Source organism: Nyctereutes procyonoides, unplaced genomic scaffold (assembly GCF_905146905.1).
Source record: "Nyctereutes procyonoides isolate TBG_1078 unplaced genomic scaffold, NYPRO_anot_genome, whole genome shotgun sequence".
Lineage (NCBI taxonomy): Eukaryota > Metazoa > Chordata > Mammalia > Carnivora > Canidae > Nyctereutes > Nyctereutes procyonoides.
In genome coordinates this window covers 6,407,233-6,433,293 of record NW_026575134.1, presented here as the reverse complement: position 1 = coordinate 6,433,293, position 26,061 = coordinate 6,407,233, and the positions used below count along the sequence as shown (strand labels likewise).

Here is a 26,061-nt window from a genome sequence, read left to right as displayed (position 1 = left end):
TGTAAGAGTGGCAACAATCATAAATAAAAAGTGATATTCATGGGTCAAGCCATCTGATTTATACTGCAGGTGGCAGTGTTAATTGGTGCAGCTTTTCTGGGGGGAGGACAGGCTAGAGTTATATAGCAAAAACTTAAAAAAAAAAAAAAAACTCTTTAATCCAGCAACTTCACTTACATATTTTTTCACAAGGGTATAATAAACGGGCAGTTGTACAAAGATGTGTCAGAAAATATTCAGTGAAGTTTTTTTTAATGTAACAAAAAAGAAATAACCCAATTGTTTAATAGAGAGGGATTGGTTGGTTAAATAAGTGATAATGTCACAAAGTGAATCGCTGTGTAATCATTTAGAAAGATAAGGTGGATATAAATGTTTCAACATAGATTTTTTAAAAATATTTTTAAAAAGATAAAAGAAGTGAAAATAGCGTGTGTAGTAGTGTTTTTGAAAAATTTAAGTCTGTTGAAAGAAGATTCTGGGTGGCTAAAATAGTGTCTTCCTCTTGATAATGTAATTCAAGAGCATTGTGTCCAAAATTTTAATCAGTAATTTCACTTATAGAAATCCCTTCTGAAGAAATTATAAAATGTGAACAGTGAGAAGCACAAATGTGTTTCAGAGTTTTTTTTTTTTTTTTAATTTATTTATTCATGAGAGACACAGAGAGAGAGAGGCAGAGACACAGGCAGAGGGAGAAGCAGGCTCCATACAGGGAGCCCGACGTGGGACTCGATCTCATGACCCCAGGATCACAACCTGAGCCGAAGGCAGAGGCTCAGCCACTGAGCCCCCAGGTCCCCCCGCACAGAGTATTTTTAATTCTAATAGTAAAAATATTAAAAATGATTGGGTGGGTAAGCAAATGTGTAGTATATGTGAATCTCCTCTGAATAGAGTTGTTTTCTAACCTAAAAAAAGCTTGGAGTAGGAATGTCGCATACAAGCCCTGCCTGCCTAGGTTTTCAGTTTCCGGGTTGTCTTGGAGCGAGTCAAGGCCGGATTGGAAGTTGATCTAGAAAAAATTTTACGAAATGTCATTCTGTGACCAGACCTGGTTCCTGTCCTGTTCTCACCAAACCTGCTCTTCAGCCTTTGCTGGTGGATTCTTCTCAGGGCTTCGTGGTCCAGCGACTCCCTGCCCTTCAGTAGCTGTGCACTCTCTGGCCGCACCTCACCCTGGCCTGCTCCCTCTTGGCCTCCCCCGCAGCTCCTGCCTGCAGCCTCCTGGCCTCCTGCACACCCCGCGAGGCCGCTGGGGCCTCCCGCCTGCTGGGCACAGGCCTGAGGAGTCCTCACCTGGGCTTTCGCTGGCCTCGGGTTGTTCTTGGCCTCCTGGCTCGTTCTCCTGAGGCCCGCCTCCCGCCAGGAGCTAACCCACACCTTTAGCACACTGGCCCGTCGCCTCCTGGCCATGGTTTCTCAGACACCGGCCTTCCTGCCCTGTGGAGCTGAGGCAGGCTGGCAGGCGCCCTCGTGCCCTCGCTCCGCGTCCCTCTGCCTCCACAGCCCTCACCTCCCCCCCCCTTTTTAATTTAATTTTATTTATTTTATTTATTCATGAGACACAGAGAGAGGCAGAGACACAGGCAGAGGGAGAAGCAGGCTCTGTGCAGGGAGCCCAATGCGGGACTCGATCCCAGGACCCCAGGGTCATGCCCTGGGCTGAAGGCAGATGCTTGACCCCTGCGTCACCCAGGGATCCCCTCACCTCCCCCTTCTGTCTGGAGTTTCCCCCCTTCACTCTGGGGCTGCCGCCTTCCCCTCTGCTCCTACCTTCTCTCCCTTCCTCTTCCAGGGCCCTTGGTTTGGTTTGAATCCGTTCACTGACCTCCCTCAGCCTTCCAGCCTCCTTCCAGGTGGTTCTTTCCCCTCGTCCTCTGGTGTCGCCCTCCCTCCTGTCCTAAACTTGCTTTTCCTCAGCTTTGATGGCCTGTGAGCCGCGGCCCTGGGCTTGTGCGTCCTCTTCTGCTGTGCTCCTTGCAGGAGCAGACTGAACTTACAGCGCTCCTCAGCTTCTAGTCGGTTCTGTGCCGGGCGCCACGGCTCTTCCGTCGGCTGCACCTGCTCTTCTCAGACCCCGTTCGCCAAGATCAGCTGCGCCCTGTAGTGCACTTCCACTCCTCACTCCTTACAAACTCCTTACGTACCTTCCTCCTTTAAATGATCTTCTGCTGCGGCTTCCATGGTCCTTTTTTTTTTTTTTTTTTTTAATCTTCCCTCGCAGCCTCTCCCCGCTTCCCCTGTAGGACTGCACGCCTCGCCAGAGTGCGTGAGAGTTGTTCTTGTCATACGCTTACTTTCTGTACGTTTACTGTGAATGATAACATTCCACGTTTGTGGCTTCAGCTACTCTTAACGTGTGATTATTTCCGAATCGTGGTCTCCAAACTTGGACCTTCTGAGTTCCACCTGCCTATCTCTGTCTCCAGCCACATCTCGTTATCAACCCAGGACCAATATGTGTGCCCTCCTGCATTGCCCTGATAATGCCTGCTTTTCCTTTGTTCCCCATTTCCAGTGTTAGCCCCATTTATTTCATAGCTCTTAGGCTAGAAACCTTGACTGTCTCTTTGTTTCCCTCATCTCCCTTAGAAGCTCGTATATTATAATAAATTACCAAGTCTTCCATTTAGTCCTCTCCTCTGCTCGTCCCTTTCACTTGGTGTCTATGTTGGGTCCTCATTGTCTCTCCCATGGACTCTTTCAGTACCTTCTTAGCTGATCACCCTGGCTTCGATTCTAGGACGTTCCTCAGGCTGCTGTTAGGTAACTAAGACATGGATGTGGTGATATTGTCCCCTTAGAAATCTGTGGTGGCTTCTCTTGCATCAGTGATCGTGGTTTCCGAACCACCCATCAGTATGATTTGACTAAAAATGTTTGTGTTCTACTTTTTGTTTGAAGGGAAAGTCTTAGAAATAGACTTTTAGATATTGAGATATCAAAATTCTTGGCCACATCAATAGATTGTTGTTAGGGAAACAGGCAGGTTTATGATCGCTGCGTCAATAATCCATTTCACTTACACTTAGGTACCTGCCATAGGTGGTAATAGGTGCTGGTGGCATAAAAGTGAAAACAGCCTAGTCCCTTCCCTCCAGGTGCCACAGGTTTAGTGAAGGAAGTGTAAATGCTTTGCAGCAATATTGATATTTTATTAGAAATGCTTGCTAGTTGCTATGGGAACACAGAGTATAATCATTGTGCTAAGAATTTACTAGGTGCCAGGCACTGTGCTAAATAAGTCTTTCGACCAGCTTGAAATAAATTATTTACGTGCTTTGTATACATTAGTTTTATTTTTAATTTTTTTTCCAGCTTTATTGAGGTATAGTTGATATAAAACATTTTGTAAGTTTGAGGTATAGAAGGTGTGGATTTGATACACTTCTGTATTGTGTAATGATGACCACCATAGCATTAGCTAACACCTGCATCACATAATTACCTTATTTGTGTGTGTGTGTGTGTGTGTGTGTGTTAAAAACATTTAAGATTTACTCTTAACAGCTTTCAAGTGTATAATATAGTAGTAGTAACTATCATCACTGTGCTGCACATAAAATCTCCAGAACTTCTTCATCTTATAACTGGAAGTTTGTACCCTTTGACCAGTATCTCTCTCTTCTCCACCTCCCCACCCACTGGTAACCATCATTCTAGTCTCTGTTTCTAGAAGTTTTGCTTTTTTAGATTCCACATATGAGTGGGATATATTTATATGGCTGAATAATGTTCTATTACATATAGAACACATCGTCTTTGTCCATTCGTCCATTCATGGGTGCTTACGTGTCTTTGTATCTTGGCTGTTGTGATTAACGCTTCAGTCAACATGGGAGTGTACATCTTCTCAAGATTCTGTTTTCATCTCTTCTGTATGTACACCCAGAAGGGGGTTGCTAGGTCCTGTGGAAGGTCTCTTCTTAATTCTTTGAAGAGCCTCCATGCTATTTTCCACAGTGGCGGCACCAGTTTACCTTCCCACCAGCAGTGTCCTTTTCTCCACATCTCCTGCCAACACTTGTCTCTTTGATGACAGCCCTCCTGTCTTCTGCCCCCACCTCTCTTCTCTTATTCCTTCAGTTACAATTTGTTAAACTGCTTGATATTGTCACTCAGGTCCCTGGTCCTAATATCTTCCCCCCACCCTCGCTCGATTCTTAAGATCGAATTTCTAGGTCTTAAAATTCTGCTAGGTTCTTAAAATTCACTGATTCTTCTGCAATGCTATAAAGCCCATCCAGTGAAATTTTCATTTTAGATACCTTCTTTTTTAATCTTAGAAGTTCCATTTGGTCCTCTTTCATACCCCTCATCTCCTTGTTATGTTCCTATTTTATTTTAAATTGTTGAATATATTTATAATATCTTATCTGCCGATTCCACTATCTCTGTTATTCCTAGGTCTGTTTTTACTATTTTCTCGTTAGTCGTGGATTATAATTTGTGGCATTTTTAGATGTCTAGTAATTTTTGGAAGGATGCCATGCATTTACAGTGTCACAGTGTTGAGCAGATTTTATGATCTTCCATTAAAGAATGATGACGTTCATTTTGGCAGGCAATTAAATTACTCGTGAATCAGTTTTGTTGGGGCAGGTCATAGACTACTTAACCTTACTACTAAGGTATGGCCCTTCTGGGGTGGGGGACTTGCTGACTGCTTAAATGGTTGGCATGATTTTTATACTTCAGCTGGACAAAATTCAAATATCTTATTCTGTTCTTTGTGAATGCTAGGAATTGTTCAGCTTCTAATTTCCCAGCAGTTCTTTGTTTGACTTTACAGAGTTTATCCTTATGCTAATACTTCAGGATACAGCTAAGCAGATGTCTGGAGATCTTTCTCTGTGTGGCTCACTCTGGAAATCCAACCTCATTAACTTTGCCAAACACCTGGTTTGTGTCTTCAGTTTAGCAAGGCTTCCGTTTTCTGCTTGGGTTTCTCCTCCACCGTGTACCACAGTCCATAAGTTACTTCCAAGTGGGAAAACAGATAGGAGGGCTCAAGTTGTTTGTGTCCCTCTTCTTAGGGATCATGGTCGTAACTGCCTGTGTTCTCAGGTCTGAAAATAGTTGGCCCATTGACTTTGCTCAATTTCTAGTTGTTTATGACTAGAGGGTAAGTTCCGTGCCATTTGGCTAAAAGAGGAAGTAGGTACTTAACCTTTCGTGAGTCATATCATGTATTTCTGACACCATCATGCCCTTTTACTTGTGTTCACTATGCCTTGGATGTGCTTTTACCATTTTATTTAGTGGATTCCTATTCCTTCTATAAGTTTTGCAATAAATGTCATTTTTCTCATATTTTTTTTCTCCTTTCCAGTGAATTGCTTAGTTGCTAATTGTCATTTGATACATAACGTCACACCCATAGATATTTACACATACATATTCTTTAAAATGTGTTTCCTTTTTCTTTTTCACTAGTACTTGAAATTATAAACAATACTTATTTATAATTTATCTTTCTGTCTGTAGCACATTGCACAGGGCCTAACATATTTGATTTAGAAGAGTGAGAGAACGAGGATCTGAAATAAGCCCTGAAGCAGGTAGAAATGGAAATGCTAGTTTTGATAGAAAAAGGAATGTTTGGTGTCAGAGGTTGGGAGCTAAGATCTAGTCAAGGTATAGGCAACAAGGAAACACAATTGCTCTTAGCCTGCAAGCATCATGTACATGGCTCTGCATAATGTTGATCATAACATACTTATCCCCTAACTTTCTAAGGGCCACTAGAAAGTTGAAATTAAAAGTTCTTAATACTTTTTATAAAAATAGTTTTTATATAAGAAAAAATATTCAACATCCCTGGGCTTCAGGGAAATACGAATCAATGAGATACCACCTCACACCAGTCAGAATGGCTAAAATTAACAAGAAAACAAATGCTGGCGAGGACGTGGAGAAAGGGGGACCCATGGGGATCCCTGGGTGGCGCAGCGGTTTGGCGCCTGCCTTTGGCCCAGGGTGCGATCCTGGAGACCTGGGATCGAATCCCACGTCGGGCTCCCGGTGCATGGAGCCTGCTTCTCCCTCTCTGCCTGTGTCTCTGCCTCTCTCTCTCTGTGACTATCATAAATAAATAAAAATTTAAAAAAAAAAAAAAAAAGAAAGGGGGACCCTGCTACACTGCTGGTGGGAATGCCAGCTGGTATAGCTACTCTGGAAAACAGTATGGAGGTTCCTCAAAAAGTTGAAAATAGAGCTTCCCTATGACCCAGCAATTGCACTGCTAGGCATATACCCGAAACATACAAATGTAGTGATCCCAAGGGGCACCTGCACCCCAATGTTCACAGCAGCAATGTCCACCACAACAGCCAAACTGTGGAAAGAGCCCACGTGTCCATTGATATGAATGGATAAAGAAGGTGTGGAATATGTATATACAATGGAATATTACTCAGCCATCAAAAAAATGAAATCTTGCCATTTGCAATGATGGGGATGGAAGTAGAGGGTATTATAGGTCAATCAGGGAAAGACAGTTATATTGTTTCACTCGTGTGTGGTATTTAAGAAGCAAAACAGAGGAGCATAGAGGAAGGGGGGGGAAAATAAAGACATAATCAGAGAGGTAGACAAACCATAAGAGACTCTTAATCATAGGAAACAAACTGAGAGTCACTGGAAGGAACGTGGGAGTGGGTATGGGGTAACTGGGTGATAGGCATTAAGAGGGCACATGATGTAACAAGCACCAGGTGTTATATAACCTATACATCACTGACCTCTACCTCAGACCAATACACTACGTGTTAATTAATTGAATTTAAATTAAAAATAATTTTGTTTAAAAATTTTTGTGAAAAGCTCTTGAACTAATGTTTTTAAATAACTTTTTGATGAAGTATATGTAACTCGTAATAATTACTCAGTTTCTAGATAATTTTATAGTAGTGGAAATACACACTACTGAAGTAAATACACCATAATCTAACTGCGGAAATGTTGCTGTAGCTAAAAGGTAGGGCCCAACAAGACTTGAAGTGTTTCACTTCCTTCCTGTGTAAAGGAAGATACCTTGTGTGAAGTAGTTGGTACTGTTATATTTCCTGTTAACCATACTTAACAGATGCTTTTAATGTCACAAATGGTTCTTAAAATTCTGTTTAGTTCCATTAGTTAATATGATAGTTAATGAAGTCTGGCTTAGACTTAAGCAGACGTAGGATGGGATGATTGCACATTGTACCAGAGGGTGTGTAAGTATTTCTGGTCACTGAAGGTTGGCCTTCACAGCTTCTTTAATAGTCTGCATTTGAAATATATCCTCAGGATGCCTGGGTGGCTCAGGGCATGATCCTGGGGTCCTGGGTCGAGTCCCGCATCGGGCTCCCTGCAGGGAGCCTGCTTCTCCCTCTGCCTGTGCCTCTGCCTCTCTCTGTGTGTCTCTCATGAATAGATAAATAAAATCTTTAAAAAAAAATAAATACATCCTCAAAAATTTTCAGAGAACTGCAGTTTTGTGCTTATGTAAACTACTGAAATTGTTGGGAAAACAGAGGAAACCCTTACATTAAAGGAAGAATGGGTAAACCTAAAAAAAAAAAAAAAAAGAATGGGTAAACCATAGAGTAGAAAGAACTAATAATAAATTGCTCTTAATTTTAGATAAATCTTTACACTTAGTGTAAATTAACCTGTATTGAATTTTATTGTGAATGGTAGTGAGCTGAGTTCCCCAGAGGACAATAAATTGTGATTGGGAAACTTTTACAACCGAAGTACAGTTCTCTGTTTTAGTTGAGGAACACAGGCAGTTCTGGGTGTAACTGGCAAACTGTGGTGTGTGTGTGCGTGCGCGTGCGTGTGCAGAGCCGTATTTACAGCAGGGTGCATCTCTAGCTGCTTGGAACTGAGCTGACCCAGCCCACACTGACTTTTGCTTCAGGTCTTCAAATCCATACCAACAGTATACAGGACTGCCAGGCCGTAATGAATTTACTCTGTAATTACGTTGTGAATGTTCACCTTTTCTTTCCTTATGACTTGTGCGTTACTTTTACTGTGCTGGAATATGCGATGAGCATTTTACAACTAAATACATAAAAATGGTTTTAATGCTTTCATAGGTGGTTTTTAAAGTACTGTAGTCAAAATATAATAAAAAAATCAGTTGTATATGTTTTAGCCAAAATGAAAACCTTATCAGCCAAGGAAATATTTGCTTTCACTTTCGTCACCTGCAACTGTTCAGCTAAACTTAAATATATTCTTATCTAATTTTGGTGACAAGTCATGTTTCCATATATGGGCAGAATTTGGAAATAGGTTGCTTTAACAGAAAAGGAAAGAAAAAAGAAACTATCATACTAAACAGAAATTAATAAGTAGCTCTGGTCTGACAGCAATATGGCTGTTTGGAGTTATTGATTTCATGTCAACTTTATACCAACTTTATGAAAGCAACTTAGTCTTTTTTTCTTGACACATAAAGGAAATTTTGAGATATGACATAGCTGTCATTTATGATACAAACGGATGTTTAAGTATGGGCTTTTTGCCAAAGAGGAATACAAATTTTTAAATGTTGATTTTTTTTTTTCTTCTCTTATTGGCAAAATTCTTTGGAGGAAAACAAACAGAGATGATTTGTCCAGAGGTTGGAAGAAAGTTTAAATCAGTATCGCTCTTTTGGTGAGGATAGGCTTTTCCTATTAAAATTTTAAATGCACGTACCCTTCACTCCAGCTGTTTTGTTCTGGGTATCTATGCTTGAGGAGCTCCTGGCACGTAAGCAAACATGTGAGAAACTGTAATGTGCCTTCTCATCACAACATTGTTTATAATTGTGAATAACTAAAATGTCCATCAAAGGCTTCTGGTTTATCTATCCACAGGGATAGGAGTTCAAAATTATGAGATAGATAATTTTAAAAGCATCATGGAAAGATTCTTAAGACATGTTTAAGTAAGAAGAGGTTGTAGAACAGTATCAGAATGTGTCCTGTTTACCATTTTTTTAAATCCATGCACCTAATATTTTTGTATACATCTGATACATATTTTCATATATACATTTCATTTTTATCTGGAAGGATATAGTACACCAAGGAGAGAATAGCACTTACCTTCTAGATGTGGCTCCAGCTGGGATCAGGGAGGGGTCTTTAATTGGAGGGCATCTGCTTCATTTTCATTAGTATGTTTTATAAAAATAATATTTCTGTGTATTCTGTAATTAAAAATTCTTGAGAAATTTTCTCTTGAAAGTGTGTTAGTGTCTCTTACTATTAAAATTGAAGTTCTTGAAACTCTTAAACTGATGTTTTTATTTAGCTTTGGAAATGCTAATCTTAGCTCATATTAGAGGTGTCACGTTTTTATCAAAAAAAATGGAATTAGGCAAGTAGACAAAAGTTTACACACACTCAAATGGTAGTTTATCTCAAGATACTTAATGTGTAAAATGTTAAGGACAAAAGAGACTAAATGTTTTTAATGAGCCCTTGCCTTTATAATTAAAGTATGCTTCTCCCCTCCTCTAGTGCTGCTGGAGGTGAGATCTTTGACCAGTGTGTTGCAGACAGAGAAGAAGCCTTTAAAGAAAAAGATGTTCAAAGACTCATGAGGCAGATATTAGAAGGTGTCCGCTTTTTACATGCTCATGATGTAGTTCATCTTGATTTGAAGGTAAGATCTAAATTACTTTACAATTTTGAGCTTGCTAGAGAATGATACTCCAGGTGTAAAGTATTTAACAATGATTTACTCAAACATCTATCAAGTTTGTGTGTTTTATTAGGTAATAAGGAAATAAACGTCAAGTCTCTTATCTTCTAGCCAGTTGGTTTTATCAAGGAGGTAGTGTACATGTGTGTACATAGAAAAAATAATAATACTTTTCCTCAAAAAACGGAGCTTGGAGGATATTGGGAGGGTAGGTGAATTCTTCTGACGAGAGATAGGGTTTGAGCTAGACCTTAAAAAGAGAAAAAGGATTTAGATAGATAAAGAAAATATAAGAAAATTGTAGAAAATAGAGACAAAATTGACTCATGAGAGTTAGGAAAAATTGTTGGTCAAATATAAATGGAATCGTGTCCCTAGAATTGAGAGGTGAAGTAGGAGATGTTGACAATTGAGGAAAGGCCACATTCCAGGGGTTTCAAATGTCATGAAGAGATAGATGACTTTTTAGCAGGAATATCTGAAAAACAGTGTTAGAAAATTAGGCAGTTGGCAGTAAATAAAATAGAGAACTAGAGAAATTAGAGGCAGATAAATATCTAACTTAAAATTATCAAAGAAGGAAGGGGAAGCGGAAAGAAAGAATACACAAAGGGCAGTATATCAGTTATGATGCTTTCGAATAATTGGAATTTCAGCCAAAAGTAGGGGAAGCAACAGAGGAAATTTTATTGGCTAAAAAGCCCAGGTATAATTCTGTCCTAAGGTATGACACTGTTCATTAATTCAATTATTACACCTAGTTGGTTTTTCGTCAGTCCTCAGCTCTGCTTTCTCAGAATGGCGGTAAGATGGTAGTAAGTTAGATGCTGCCATTTTAGTCTTATACTTGTCCAGAGATTCAGCTGGAGAGAGCCAGGCTCTGCTTGTTAGCTCTCTCAGAAGTCCTGAGGTTGACTGTGACCAAATCAACTAATAGATGTACGGGGTAGGGTGGGGGAGGCCAGTGCAGGGTTTCGACTGGCCCAGCCAGCATTACCAGTGTCATTTGTTCCAACCTTGGAGGGGTAAAGTCCTCCTCCCATCCCAATTTTTATTTGGACTGAGAGCGCGGAAAGGATGGCTTCTCAGACCAGCTCTGTTTGTAAAAGAACAGAAAGTGGGCGGGTACTCGGGAGACAAAAGGTGAGCGTCCACCACGGGTATCCCTCGTGCATTCCTTCAGGCATCTGGGGTCGGAAAGCCCAAGGTCCTTGTTGATTGGCTGCTTCCATATCGAGCCCAGGTGTGTCTGGGGGAAAGGAAACATTCCTCCAGGAACACACCAGTGACTCCAGTTCCTTATCAGCCAGAGGAGATAGGGGGAAGAAAGGCAGGGAACCTGAGTGGGGCTGAGCCCCTGGACCCAAGAAAGGCTCTCCTGACCCGGACTTCTCTTACCCGTCATCGTCTGCTGCTCTGTCCCGACCTCTGCTGTAGGTTGCCCTCTAGCAGAAGGCAGATGCTTGTGGCAGTGGTCCTCCGACTTGGAAGGGATCAGAATCACCAGGAAAGGCTTGTTGAAGCACATTGCTAGGCCCCATTCCAGAGTTTCTGGTTCAGGGTAGGGCCACATGATGCGGGTCCAGGCGCCATTTTGGGAAGCGCTGTCTGGCAGGATGGGACACCGGTAGACAGGGGTGCTGGGCAAACAGCAGGGTTCATCTTCCCTGCTGGAGGGAGCACTCAAGGAAGAGTGTACAGTGTGTACTCTGGAGGTTGACTTCTAAAGGAAGCTTGATAGAATTCCATCTGAAATAAGGTGGAAGGGTAATAGGTACTCCTTCAGATGCTAGTTCCCTACAGAAAAATACAAGGGAAAGAAAACAATTTAGAGACTTTCTCGTGCTTTTCTGAAAAATGCCAATTGAAATTCATTCCATAAACATTTTTTTTTCTCAGAGATACTAATTTTTTTTAGTACAGTGGCTAGAATGCATGGGTACAGCACTGTAGATTATGGTAGTTACGGTGGCACTTTTTGAAGGCAGGTGTGGACATGTGTGTACCTGTAGGTAGTCCCAGGATGTTAAAGCTAACGTGGCCTTAGAGATCACATAGGTAAAACCCTCACAGCATGGGTGAGGGAACCGAGGCCTGGTATTTTACCTTTAGTGTGTCATATGCCTGGAAATTCAGAGATCCTTGCTGCAAGAAATACCCACCCAAGCCTCCCTCGGGAGCACTTAGCCAGGAGGATGGTCTCTGCAGTCCAGACTTCAGTGCTCTCGGACTTTAAGAAGCCTCGGTTAGTGTCAGCCGTGCCAAAGAATTCCCACAAGTAACATTTGTACTAGGCTTTTTTTTTTTTTTCATGTTTGGCTTTATACACTATGGAAAGTCATATATTCATTTTTTTATAATGTTTTGCTAGTTTTATGATGTAAGTAAAAAGGACTTCTAGGAATGAGCCCCAATTTAAATAACCTTGTACCTGTAGGAAGTACGCTTTCCCTTGTACCTGTAGGAAATATGCTTTTGATTTATGACAGCTTAACCTATAACTATTATTCAGGAACTAATTAAGTAGCAAGTCAAACAGGTTGCTAACATTATATGTCATGGGTCTTTGATGTTACTTGAAAGCAGCCGAAGGTGAAAATTAAGTTCCTGAATACCAGGTTTAACTGTGTATTTACTCAAGGAAATTATATCCCTTTCTCCCCAGTACACTCAGTATAAATCATATTCCTTTCTCCCCAGTATACTTGGTGTAGAGTTCTTTCTGGATTTAATAGAGGCTTTGATGATGGGCCTTTGATGTTAGAAACTGGACTCTTGATGTTTCCTAGGCCCAGAGGAACCAGAAGACGAGGTGGTCTGGTGGGTTCTCAGCCGTCCCTCTGCCTTCCAGTCACAGGTGCAGTCAGATGTGTCCCTAAGTGAACTGCTGAAGGGGGAAGGTTGGAGATGGGGCTGGTGTGGCAGCCGTGCAGATGGATATGATTTCTACCAAAAGGTCATCTCCAGTTGACTGTCTGTGACCTCTGTGAGTCTGGACAGAGAGTCTACTGTCCCACAACTTTTAACCGCCATCTGCCCGGTGACAATTTATGCTTGTAATGTTGACTCTCAGTCTCCGTAAGAGCTTGAAAGCTACAAAGCTAAATCTTTTTTTTTTTTTTAAGTTAAGTTGTAATTCTGTGAAAATTAATCCCCATGTCTAGGGTAACTTGGACTTAGTAGATTATTTCTCCATTATGGTTAAAATGGAAAATTCTTGTTCCAGAGACAAGAAGTAGGTAGGTTAGACTACTGTAGTTGCTCCTATAAAAGAGATAATTGTCACAATGGGAAATAAGCTGTTTGGCTTCAGGTCTGACCCCAGATGGGCAGTTTGCCAAAACACTGATTCACTGATGACTCTCAGCCAGGTATCTTCAATTGAACATGGCAAATGCTTTGAGGGGTAGCAGATGCAGATCGTGGACTGTTTATAGGACTACAGAAATAGAAAGGACCCTAAACTGTGATTAAGGGAAAGCCCATTCATTTCATGTAAATCATGGCACGATTGACAAATGTGAGAAACAGCAACTCTACCAGAGTCAGGACAAAGCTACAAGCCTCAAAATAATCTCAGTTGGTGAATTAGTCATTGGCATAGTGGGCTGCTTTTACTTTGGTCGGGGGATGGACTTGACCAGAAAGAACACAAAGAAAGCCAGTCTTAAAAGCCAGCGCCCCCTGTGTTTGAATGGTCTTTTGTTGGTCGATCCTTGAGCAGTCCTCCTCGAGGTCGTTAGCTTGTCCAGCCTGTCCGATGTGTCCGGGGAGACGTGGAGCAGCAGAACCCGAAGCTGGAACTTTCCCTTTTGAGATTTCAGTTGGTCCCTGACAGTTGGAACATCAACAAATTACTTGAAAGAGGGGTGACATTTCTAAACAGTCTCCCAAACTGATCTAGACAGTCGTGTTCACCTGTGTCTGTACTACGACCTGGGTCTTAATAAATAAAAAGTCCACTTGAATAAAATGTTCCTTAAAATTTTGTCCATGGTACCCTCAGGCTAAGTAAACAAGTTAGCCTCAACCGGACGGTGATCCTACCCCAGGGTGAGTGTGCAGTAACTGTTGAACGGGTTATATACAGAGATGAAGATCCCACGATAAACGAAAGGATTCCCCCAAGAGAAAGAAGATTTTACGGACATCTCCCTACTGCCTGTTTGTAGACACTGTGTTTCCTGTTTCTTCCACTGTCCTTGTGCCTCTCAGTGACCGTTTGTTTTCTCTCTCACCACCGAGGATCCATGCATCTTAAATAGGCCTCGTAAGCCCAACTTCTTCATCGTGACCCGGACTCCCTAGAAAGGAGGCGTGACTAGCTGTAATGCTCACGTACTTCTCCGTGTTTCTAGCACATGCATTTCACTTACTGGAAGTGGGTCTAAGTCGCTGTCAAAGACTGACAGGTTATGGTCCTGTAATTGTACTTCTGTTTTATTTAGAGGAGTAAGGTCTATTCTTTAAAATGTGCCTGTGGTCAAAGCAGGGCACACAGTTGGTAGAAACTACGTAATAAGCATTAACTGTGAAATTCCGTGAAAGAGCTCTGATGGTCAGATGTGTTTTTCCTACCCGTCCCTCTGTCAGCTGTTTGACGGGTCTCTCACTTTGGCGGATGATGGATGCATGTGATTGGGCCTAGATTTCAAATACAATAACATTTTAAGAATTTGATCACATTAATTTAGCATTTACTGCATCACCACCACACCTAGTGGTGTTTTTTTCATGATAACTAGTTTTTACACGATTGCTCAAGAAGGCATTTCCCAGGAAATGTTAAGCGTAAACAAAAAGTAAGGGGGAAAAACGCAAGCTATTTTAAGGGAAGAAATGGTATTTAAGAACATTCACAGACTGCGTGTTTTAGTAATCACAGGCGGACCTTACAATATGGTGAAGATTTCGACTTAGCAATATTTCTCTTGGCATTTTTTTTATGTACTGGGAAGGGCAAAACATGTTCAGTGATGAATATGTATAACAGGCAAACGTCTCTCATCTAATTTGTCTGAATAGTGACATTTTATTTTACCGTAGTATTTCATTTATGTAATAACACTAAAATTGCCTTGAAAAGTCTCAAGATTCATAACCGTAGTTTCTTTTTTTTCCTAAAGAAATAGATCTAATTAACAAAGAGAGTGTAGCTTTATAATGGAGCTTATTTATACACATTACCAAAACCTCTCGTTTTATCATCAAAAAGAGAAATTGCTTCTAACACTGATCGGTTGTGCATTTTCAGTCCTTTGGCAGTTGTGGCAGGAGCGGGTGCTTTATCCGGTTTGGGTAATTTCTAACACTTTAGCGTGCCTCTGCAGTCCACACTTCTCCAGTGACAGCAATATGTTGTTCTTGTCTTTCTGTTCAGTTTTAAGTTTTTACTGTAGCCAAAATCTTCTATGATTAAGAAAACAGTTTTTTGTACAAAATTACAGATTATACTGAGCCGCAAGATGGTTGTTTTCACTATAGACAGAGTCTTAGTTTTTATGAATGTGTTCTCAAGATGAACTACCATTCCATAATTGCACAGTGGTAATAAATTAGGATGGTATGCAAGAGATGGTAAGAATTCCCTGAACGTTTATTGGGGTATCATTTGGAATTTTTTTTTTTAATTAAAGGAGTTCACAGCTGCACTGTTCAGTCCAGTAGCACTGGCCATTTGTGGCTGTTGAGCTCTTGAGACCAGAGAGAGGTGCAAAATGTGCTCTCCATGCCAGGTTTCCAGGACTGAGTATGGGCAAAAAAAAGAATAAAATCGCTTAATACCCGTACATATTACATACTGTTGAAGGGATAATATTTTAGACTTGCTGAATTAAAGAAATACTAAAATTAATTTCATCCGTTTCATTTTACTTTTGATAAGGTGGCTACTAGGAAATTTGAGGTTTCATTCTGGGACTTGCATGACCTTCCCGTAGGACGGCCCTGGTGTAGAGGGTATCCACGGCTAACGAAGCCAGAAGGGCCTGCAATGGACCGTTTAGCCTCTCAACTTATTTTTCAACCGAGGATTTTCTCCCACAGTTTTACTAAAAACTAATTCCTCGGAAGCCCTTCAGAGCTTGTTTATTTGCTGTACTCAGTGGCCTTCTTGGTCATCGTCCCTCGCCGGGTCCGGTGTGACCCTCTTCTTCCTGACTCTCCTTCCTCAACATGATGCCTGGGTTCTTGGCCTCACTCCTCAGACTGCCGTCCCCGTCCTTGCCCCCTTAGGTGGACTTAGCAGCCTGAACCCACTCGGCCGCTTCTCTTCTTGCCGGGTTCTCGTCGGTGGGCTCAGTCTCCCCTGTGGCCTCGCCCTCCAAGGCAGCACCTTCGGCCCTGAATTCTCTCCAGATGGCACTTGCAGCTGTCCTGGGTGGTGCTGCAGGGGCCTCCCTTCCTGGGGCTGAGAATCAAAATGGAACCAGTGTCCTCCTGTCTTGCCGACCTGACTGTAGTAGCCGGTGAATGACCGAAACACCGTATTGTTTCTGCTCCTGCACGGCATCGGTCACAGTGGGCTGTGGATCTTGCCACTGTAACCTGCAAAGTTGCCTCTGGGTTTTTTTCTTTTTAAATTATTCCATGCTTCATCATCTCTCTCTCTCTCTCTCTCTCTCTCTCTCTCTCTCTCTCTGAAGGCTTTAAAAACAGGGTAGAGGCACATTCTACAAGGACATACTCTTATGTTTGATAATCCCTCGCTCGCCTCACGCTATATCGGCTCACCCGTGTATTCTCTGGCAGGTGACCTTATCTGTCCCTGGAATGTGCCCTGTGCCAGTTCTTCCAGAATGGCTCACAGAGCCCTCGGGTTCCCGGCCCACATTTCCTTAGCAGTCTGGTGCCTGCCACCCCTTGTCCCCTTCCACCTCTGCGCCCTTCTCCATTTGCAGCTTCTCCACGAGGAGCTTGTCCTTGCTTCTGGCAAGGTCCTTCCTCGCCCCGGGCTGCTCCCTGACCACCCTAAACATGACCTGTGTGCACACGGACGCACACCCAGCAGGCGCGCTTGTGCCCCTTCCCTGATTCTGGGGTCTTCCATGGGGCCTAAAATTGCCCGCGGTATCGTTACTTTCTTCGTACTTGTTTGTTCCCATTAGAAGGTAAGGCTTCCAAAGAACAGGGGACTTAGGTCTCATTTTCTCTTGTTTTCCCAGGAAGCAATCAATAACATTTTTTTTTCAATAGGCCACAAAGTCCTTTTTCTCCTCCAAGGTCGGCTCACTTATCTCCTGTGTGATCCTGCAAGGCTGACCTCTTCCCTCCTGTTCATTTATTTCCTGGGCGCTTTGTCTACAAGCGCACCTGAAACGCACCGAGTTAGTGGAGCCTGCGAGGTACTTCCCTCGATTTTCTCTTCTGATGGTGAACGCGCCGTCACCAGGCACTTGCTATTACTCCTGTTTACAGCGCCTGCCTTCCTTTGAAATTCTTTTGTATAGGAGCACCTGAGTGGCTCAGGTCATGACCCCGGGGTCCCAGGATTGAGTCCTGCTTTGGGCTCCCCAGAGGGAGCCTGCTTCTCCCTCTGCTTGTGTCTCTGCTTGCCTCTCATGAATAAATAAATAAAATCTTTAAAAGTAAATAAATTAACAGATTGTTCTTTATAGTTAGTTCTGTTCCTTCTTTACTCAAACAGCAAACAGTGTGTGCCTCTTGGGTGCCGGCACTGCTGCTGGCGCTGCCAGAGTGCCCGGGACTGGGGCCCGTGGGCTGTGGCTTCTTCCCTTCTCTGTTCCTGAAGCCAGACTTGGCTAGATCCACAAGCCTGTCCTTAAGAAGAAAGGGCAGGGTGGATGGCGGGGGTGACTGTAGCCCTTTCAGAAGAGGGGAACCACCCAGACCTCAACTTGCTGTTTGCCGCTGCAGCTCTTCACTGTTGAACATCGTTAGGATCTGCTTCAGTGTCCTCCCAGGTCTTCTCAGCGAGCTGACACTAGGCAAAGACCAATGGGGAAAAGTGCAAAAGATGCTGTTGTGGGCGAGCGAGCGGGCGAGTGGGAGAGCCTGAAGGGTGGCCCCCGAGACCGCCTCCCCTGTGGCCGAGCCACGGGGAGCAGGTTATGATGGGCGTGCAGAGCCAGGAGTGCCCCAGCTGGCAGGGCTTCCGGTGCCACGTGGGTAGTTTGGCAGCGCAGGGTAACGGGCAGCCACCGAAGGGCTCAGGCAGGGGCGACAGGCCAACTTACGTAGTGCAGGAGAGGCCTCGGTCTGCAGTGTGGGCAACGCGGATCCTAGCACACCATTTGCAGGCTGTCGCCGCAGTGGAGCAGATCCCGATGGTACCTTGAACGAGTGGTCTGTAGTGGGAGAAAAATAAAGTCTAGAAATGGGTAAATGTAGGATTTAAACTCAGTAGGATGTGATGAAATGTGAGCTAAGTGAGGAGAAAGTGGGGAGAGAGGAATGACCCAGTGGCCATGCGTGTTTCCTTCTACGTTGCTGGGCGGGAGTGGCGTCCTCGAGGTGACAGTCGGTGGCATGCGGGGCCTCTGTGTGGGAGGAACCTTCGCTGGTAGGGGCCTGCGGAGTGAGGGGTAGCCATGCGACATCAGGCGGGAGGGATGAAGTAAGCAGTTGGCTGAAGATGCCTGAGCCAGAGGTAAAGATCCTGACTCATAAAGTGCAGGTGACAGCGAAGCCTGGCTGCAGACCCATGTCTGGGGTGAGCGTGAGACCCCAGGTATTGGGCCACTTGAAGGAAGGTGGACTCACAAAGGAGGGGAGCAGCCGGAGCGTCCCGAGGAAGGCCAGGGCCGTGCTCTGCTGTGGGAGCCGAGAGAGTGAGGAAGGAGAGGCCCGTGTCCGGCGCCGCTGAGGTGGCCCCTGAGGCCTGCACGTGCGCCCTTGGGTGCGAGTGAGACAAGGGTCAGAGGGAGGGGTTGAATGTGCGTGGAAGGCAAGGAACTGTCCACGTTCGCGCTGAAACCTCTGGAGAACCACAGTGTGACGGAGGGGACAGGAGAGTACGGGCAACGACCTGTGGGATGTGTCAGCCCCGCACAGCATGTGAGGTAGGCCCGGGCAGGCCTCACCCTCCTGGGAAGGTCACAGGAGGCTCTCTTGGGAACCCGTGCTTCCTCCAGACCTGCCAGCACGGAGGGAGGGGTGGGCCTGTGAGGCGGCGGAGGGGAGCAGGCTTCCTGGGCAGGCGTCCGGCAGGCAAGGGCCTGAGGCGGGCCGTGCGCCTCTGATGGAGGGACGGCCGCTGTGGGATCTGGCCCACAGGTTGCCTGCTGGCCCTGAGGAGGAGCCCAGCCGGATCAGAGAACACTGGGGTGCTGTAGCAAGGGGTTCCCTGAGCAACATAAACCTTTCATGTGTTGTTTCATTTTAAGAATTGAAATGAATTTTATATCCTGTGCATAATGTAGGATAGACTTTATACTTAAAGATGTCCTAGGTTATTTTTATTTGGGTAACAAACGTGACTGTAGGACCACGAATGTTACTGATTCTGTGTCATCGGGTGGCTCTCGCCTGCCCGTCAGATGCGTCCCATGTGAGAGAGTGTTTGTCGGCGAGGACTAGCAACCTGTGTCCTAATCAGACAGCACGGCAAGGTCATTGTGCAGTGAAGGATGGGTGGAGGGTGCAGGGAGCTAGAGGCAGGGAACGTGGGCCAGGTGAGAGCTCACGAGAGCCCAGACTTGAAGCAGCGGGGGTTCAGAGATTTAGGACTTGGCATTGGCAGGCCAGCGACTTCACTCGGCATGAGGCGTGACTGGAAATGAAGGAGACAGGGTACCTTAGGATGGCTCCCCCAGTGCCTAGCCTGGGTCTCGGGACAGGGAGTAGGAGGAGAGGCGTGGGTTTGGTGGGGCTGAAGGGAGAGCCCTTGCCCGAGCCGTTTACCCAATCAGTGGCTTTGCTCGGTGGTGGGAGTTGAAGGTGTGGCCTATTTCAGCCCAATGAAAAGATCTGGTTTTATTTTATTTTTTTATTTTATTTTTTTAAAAGATTTCATTTATTTATTTTATTCAGGAGAGACAGAGGCAGAGACACAGGCAGAGGGAGAAGCAGGCTCCATGCAGGGAGCCCGATGCGGGACTCGATCCCAGGACCCTGGGGTCACACCCTGAGCCGAAGGCAGACGCTCAACTGCTGGGCCACCCAGGCATCCCTGTAAAAATACTGTTTAGTCAGTGACTGCTTACTGTTCAATTTGTCAGTCTCTGTGTCACAGGTGAAGTGTGCGTGTTTTATGGACACTTGTTCTTTCCCTGTTATTTTTTTTAGCCTCAGAACATTCTGCTGACCAGTGAGTCTCCACTGGGTGACATAAAGATAGTCGATTTTGGTCTTTCACGAATAATGAAGAACAGTGAAGAGCTCCGAGAAATTATGGGTACTCCGGAATATGTAGGTAGGTACTCCTAAGAGGGGCTTATGTTCTGTGTTTGGGGTCAGACGTCATCTTCCTTAGGGGACTCTGTGCGGCGTGATTCGTAGTGGGGCCAGCCACCTGCCATGCTGAAATCCCACCATCGGAGACTCCTTCCTTTGTTCAAAAATTTAAAAATGGTAAACCCTAAAGAGGAAGGTACCAAATTGGTGACCCCCTTCCTGAAAGGCTAAGAGAATTTGAAGGGATTGCTGCTAAAAGGAATAAAAGAGGCTTTTCTTCATAAAAAAGTGTAAGATATCAAGTTGTCCAGAGGTAGGGGGATATTTAACAGGTAAGGGCCGCTAAGGAACTTTAAGTTCATAGCAAGCAGTGTTAAGGTAGTGGCAAGCCCGTGATCCCGTAGGTGTGTGACACGGGGGGGAGGACCTGCTTTCGGACAGACGCAGGTTGAGGGCTTCTGGCAGAAAAAGGAGTTAAGCCTGGAAGGTGCTCGCAGCAGAGCAGCTAAAGTGGGGAGTCGTGGCTTGTAGGTGTAGGTGCAGGAATAAGTAAACTGTGACTTTTTTGATAGACCGGGAGGTAAGATAGGGTGCAGAAGGATCCGTGGTGCGAATGAGGTTAAAAGAAACGGTATCTGTACGCAGGGCAAGGCAGGAGGGGATTAAAGGTCGGGACCACCGTTTACAACATGGACGTTTTAAAACTTCAGAGACGGAGCAGCTCCTCGTGATGCTGAGGCCGGAGGGGGAGCCGCGTGGGTCACAGGACCAGCGGGGCGGCCGTCCCGGGGGGGCGGGGAGGAGGACGGCTTCGGTGGCAGGTGGCAGCAGCCACGGGACAGAGGGGGCTGTGGCCTGGGCCCGAAGGGAAGGGCGTTTTCCCGAGGCTCCGGCGTCGGCGCACAGACAGGCCCCCGCGTTCCCGAGGCCCGGGCCGCCCGGGCCTCCTTGTAGAGACGCGTGGGCGCAGGTCCTTGAGGAGCAGGGCTGGGGGGCCGTGGCTTACAAGGGAAAGTCCATCCCAGGCGACACGAAGCCGGGAGGCCCGACGAGCCTGAGAGAAACAAAGCTGTTTGGCAGTAAGAGCACCGGAGAGTAACCCGAGCCCTGCAGCCAGTCCCCGGATTCCGAACAGCAGCCAGCACGGGCGGGAAAACCAGCTTCCCGATGTGGGCGCGTTCTCCCAGGGCCACAGTGCCTAGTTCCGGGGGGTGTCGGCACCCCTAGGTAAGGACTGAGGAGGGGGCTCCCCGGAAAGCACCCCGGTCCTCCGGGGCCCAGAGCGCGCTCGGCCCGCGACGCCGAGCCAAGGGCCGAGGCGGAGGGCCCTGTGGTACCTGCTGAGCCCAAGGATGGTGTCAGGCTTTGTGTCCTGCTTTCTGTCCTTTGGGCTAATTCTACGTTTTCTCCCAAGACCCCCCCCCCAAAAAAAAAAAAAACAGAATTATCTTTATGATAAAAGTAATACCCGCTCCAAGAAAACTAAAGATAACTCTGAAGTACATAAGAGAGAAAACCGGAGCCTCTCCTGTCTGTGGCCGCACTGTCGGGGCCGAGCGCTTGTCTTCCCAGGTCACCTTCCCCGGGCCACCTGCCTCCGTGCCGGTCCTTACCCCTCCCGTCCTCTGTCCCTAAAGCGGGGCTCTAACAGTTACTGCCTGCCGGGCACTGGGCGGCCTGCATACAACAAACGCAGGAAAGGGAGCTGCTGTTGCTTCCTGCCCCCGCCTCCCACTGTCTTTTACCCTTCCGTATTTCACTTTTCCCCTCCAGCAGTTTGGATGCTGTGTGCTGCATTTTAAATTTCCTAGTAGTTTCTTTAAAAACTTTAAAATAAGATTCATGACCTCTGTTTCACGACGCAGTATCAGAAATTAGCCTACCTCCCTCATACTGGGGGACGGGGCTTGTCCCCAGCCAACAGTGAGTATGTGACTTGAGGGTTTTGTTTTTTCCTAGGATTAGAACATCTTCATTCTTTTTGTTTGTTTTAACTGTAATTATCTCAGTTTAGTCGTTGATCTGTTTTTAAATGGATTCAGTACTTGATTTGATTCCCTGTCTTCCTAGTCACGTCCTTAAAAAAAAATCATCTTTTGGTTGAGTAGATTGTATTAATGAGTACGTTCTTCTTTCAAGGCGGATTTTCATGAATTTCTCCTGAGTCCTTGCACGTTTGAGAGTGTCTGTATTGCTTTATGTGTGACAGCACATAAATGTCACACAATGTCATCAAAGCCTACTGTTTCAGGACTCTACAGAGGCACCGTTGTTGTCCTTCTGTATGGTGCATGTCCTCTGAGAATGCTCAGTTTTTTTCTTTGACCTTGTTGACTGACTTTTTGTCAGTGGGTGGGCATTTTGAGAGCCCCCTCTGGCTGCAGCACGGAGAACAGATCAGGGAGGTGGAATGAGTGGAGGGGAAAGTGCCAGGGCCTTGGGTGCGGGCGGTAGGGACGAAGGGTCACGGATGGCATTGAGGACGATTTAAAAGCAAGAATCTGTTAGGTATGAGCTTGGTCATAGAGGGTACGGGAAGAGGAAGGTGTCAGACTTGTCAGTTCCTATTACAGTACTTAGGCATTTAGATATTTTAAAAATATTAAGACCCAACAACCATGGAGGGTGCTGGTGTGTGTGAAAAATACACAAATTAATTACATCTAGTTGGACTTTACAGTAATTCATGTTACTTTATATAATGTTAATTTATTTCATGTTAGCCCAAATCTTGATGGTGCCTTAGAGTTTCTGACAAGTATTTAAACAAATTTTATTTTAAAGAGCAAATTAGGGATTTTTTTTCACACGGCTAAATGTGTTCTTCTGTTTCTGATACTAGCTCCTGAAATTCTTAGTTATGATCCTATCAGCATGGCGACGGATATGTGGTAAGAGTCATTTATAAAAAAATTGATCAAATTAGTTTCAAGAAATGAATATGATACTAATTTTTCCTCCATTTTCATTCTGATTTAGGAGCATTGGAGTGTTAACATATGTCATGCTCACAGGAATATCACCTTTCTTAGGTGATAATAAACAAGAAACCTTCCTAAACATCTCTCAGATGAGTTTAAGTTATTCTGAGGAAGAATTTGATGTTGTGTCCGAGTCAGCTATTGACTTCATCAAGACACTTTTAGTTAAGAAACCTGAGTAAGTATAGTTAATATTGATCCTTGTCCATTTTTGAGTGATCTGCTCTGGACAAAAGCAGGTTGAACTGAAACACCAAAACGAAGGCAGGAAAATATCGACATTACACTAGATGAAACCTTGAGCTTATTATTATATCTGTTGAGAGAAAATGTAAAAAATGAAAATATTTCTAGGAAATGTGAGCTGCCTCTCAGCATAACAGATATTGTCTATCTGCTTGGTCTCCCAAAAGGGCTCTTCAGAGATTATCTTAAAATGTTTTTTCAACATTGTAGGAATGGCATTTGCACGCAAATGCCAGAACTTCCAGTCTGATTCAGGAATCACAAGGAGAGTCTTGTCAACTCTTCGTACCTCCCCAAATATAATACAATAAATATACCTTATGCTCTAATTTATTTAGTTTTAAGATTGTAAGTAATCTCTCCACCCAGCGTAGAACTCAGACTCCCAACCCTGAGGTCATAGGCTCCACCCACTGAGCCAGGCAGGCGCCCCCAGTATGCTTTAATTTATAATTGAAGTTTTAAACTATCTTGTCCTAAGTGTGAAATGTGTCTCTTAATCACAGAGATCGAGCCACAGCTGAAGAATGTCTAAAACACCCGTGGTTGACGGAGAGCAGTATTCAGGACCCTTCGTTCAAGGTGAAAGGGGCATTAGCAGAAGCCAATGCACTCCAAGAAGGTGATTCTGTGCCTGAAATTAATTCAGATACTCAGAAACCAGAAACCGAGGAATCAGTTGTAACAGAGGAGTTAATTGTATTTACTTCATATACTTTAGGACAATGCAGACAGTCTGAAAAAGAGAAAATGGAGCAAAAGGCCATTTCCAAACGATTTAAATTTGAAGAACCTTTGCTACAAGAAATTCCAGGAGAATTTATCTACTGAGCAGTACTTCCCTTTAGACCTTTCAGATTTCTACATTGAAAACATTATTATTATTTATGGACTTCTGGCCAAATGGTACATGTACTAAAAGTGGATAAACCAGGTATCACTGATAGAAACTGAAATAACTTTGTCATACTTGTGGAGTTAGGGATCTCAAGACAGATTTATCAAGTTGCCAACCGGGAGTTTTAACGGGTAAAGTTAATCTGTATCAATGTTATCTTTAAGAAGGGAGATGTTTGAACCTTTTATTTCTAAATCTTGTTTCTCCAGAATGAAAATTTGTTATGCAAAGATATCTGTATTTACTTTCTTTAAAAATCCAAGGAGAAGTGCCAAATTAACATCTCTGTAAATCTGTGTTGCATTATTCATGTGTATATATATCTGTCTATATGTATGTTGGTATCTTTACTAAAATTGATACTTTTTCACTTAGGATTTTTTTTTTGGGGGGGGGGAGTAGGCTTTTAATTAGGTATCTTCCAAATTTTGAGTCCCAGAATAACATCCACTGTAGTTTGATGATGTCTTATTTTTACATTTTATTACTGCTCCATATTGACTTGATTTGACTTCTGTTGTCTATTTTTTGCCTAATGCTTGTAACCCTATCAGCGAAGAGCCCTGGCTTTTTTTTTTTTTTTTTTTTTTTTTTTTATTCAGTGTCACTAATAAGAGTGGTGTTGATTTTTCACCTCCGATTTTTCTGGTTTTAAGGTCCAGGTTAAGTAATCCCGTAACATGAAACCCGTGCTGACTACTCAGCCCTTTCCCTCGCCACGCCATCCTTGGCTGCTCTCTCTGAGGAGGCTGTGCCCCTGCCACCTCCTCACATGCTTGTAACCTAACTTTGGTCACTTGAAAGTGTCAGTGTGATCTGATCAACACGGTGGTTGCTTTGGTCAGTGAAAAGACGCTATTCTATTGTTTTTGTTAGTAAAATCCCCCAGAGAGAGGGGTAAGAGATGAGGCATATTCAGCCTAAGCCATGGAGCCTCTACTACTTTGGAGTTTATGAGTCCTCCGGCTATACTAGTAACTGTTATAAAATGCCAAAATATTTATAGACTTCTATTTTGTTAAAAAATTTGACATTGGATACGTTGTCATTGGTTCCCAGAAGACTTACAAGAATATGCTCAACAGAATTCAGTTTGATGAAGATTGAACACTTCAGTTGTACGTAGGCTCCACAGTGAACAGTAAATTCCTGTGAAAAAAAATGGAAAAGTGTATGCTGTGTAACTTAAAGCAACTAAATATCATTCTCACACAAAAAAATCTGAGTAGTGGTCTTATTTACCTTTCATTAGGCTCTCGTGAAGCAGTGGGTCGCCCCATGTGTGCAGTGTGCTGTGCTGCGTCCCCAGCAGCTCAGGCCCGGCCCTTCACAGTCTGCTCTTCGGGTGTCACACGACGCTCTTTCCCTGGCCTGAGTTCTCCAGGGCCAGTCTTGACCGTTACAAAGGCTGTGCGGTGCTGGGTGTCGGTCGACCTGTAATGGCACCAGCCCTGCCCTGCAGGTGTTCAGACGCCACACGTCACACTCTTTTCTCACTAAATTGCCTGCAGTTTTACAGTTTCTTGGAAACTAGCATTTCTAGACAAGGAGGAAGAGGAAATTCTGGCCCAGTGGCAGGGTTTTCTGTGAACACCCATGACTACTACATGTTAAGTCTCAGGTAAGGCTCAGAAGAGGTAAAATGGAAGTGTTGGCACAGTTTTGTAAAGATCTCTCTGACAGAAATAGGAAGGAGGTGAGAAACCCACTGCTGAGTGAGACTTTTTTTACACTGGATAGATTTGTCTAGTTTTAAAATCAGAATCATTTAGATGACATTTAGATTTTTTTCCAAGTCTTTTTATGCCAGATTCAAAATATATACATTTAAGATAGTTGCTCTATTTATTAAGAAAAAAAAAAAGACAAGACCTGTTTTCTTCTAGCTGGCCA

General features: G+C 44.2%; 1 protein-coding gene across 2 annotated transcripts in view; it reads left to right on the top strand.

The window, feature by feature from the left end:
* Positions 1-24,538, top strand: part of STK17A (serine/threonine kinase 17a) — a 36,129-nt gene extending 11,591 nt beyond the window's left edge. The window contains exons 3-8 of one of the 2 annotated variants that reach the window (XM_055301340.1): positions 9,507-9,651; positions 19,936-20,062; positions 22,886-22,934; positions 23,023-23,202; positions 23,777-23,892; positions 23,992-24,538. In XM_055301340.1, coding sequence (XP_055157315.1) covers positions 9,507-9,651; positions 19,936-20,062; positions 22,886-22,934; positions 23,023-23,202; positions 23,777-23,892; positions 23,992-24,101 — 727 coding nt within the window. In that variant the 3' untranslated portion in view covers positions 24,102-24,538. Of the gene's footprint in view, positions 1-9,506; positions 9,652-19,935; positions 20,063-22,885; positions 22,935-23,022; positions 23,203-23,776 lie in introns of both variants that reach the window. The other variant, XM_055301339.1, reaches the window with a different exon arrangement.
* Positions 24,539-26,061: the final 1,523 nt, after the last annotated feature.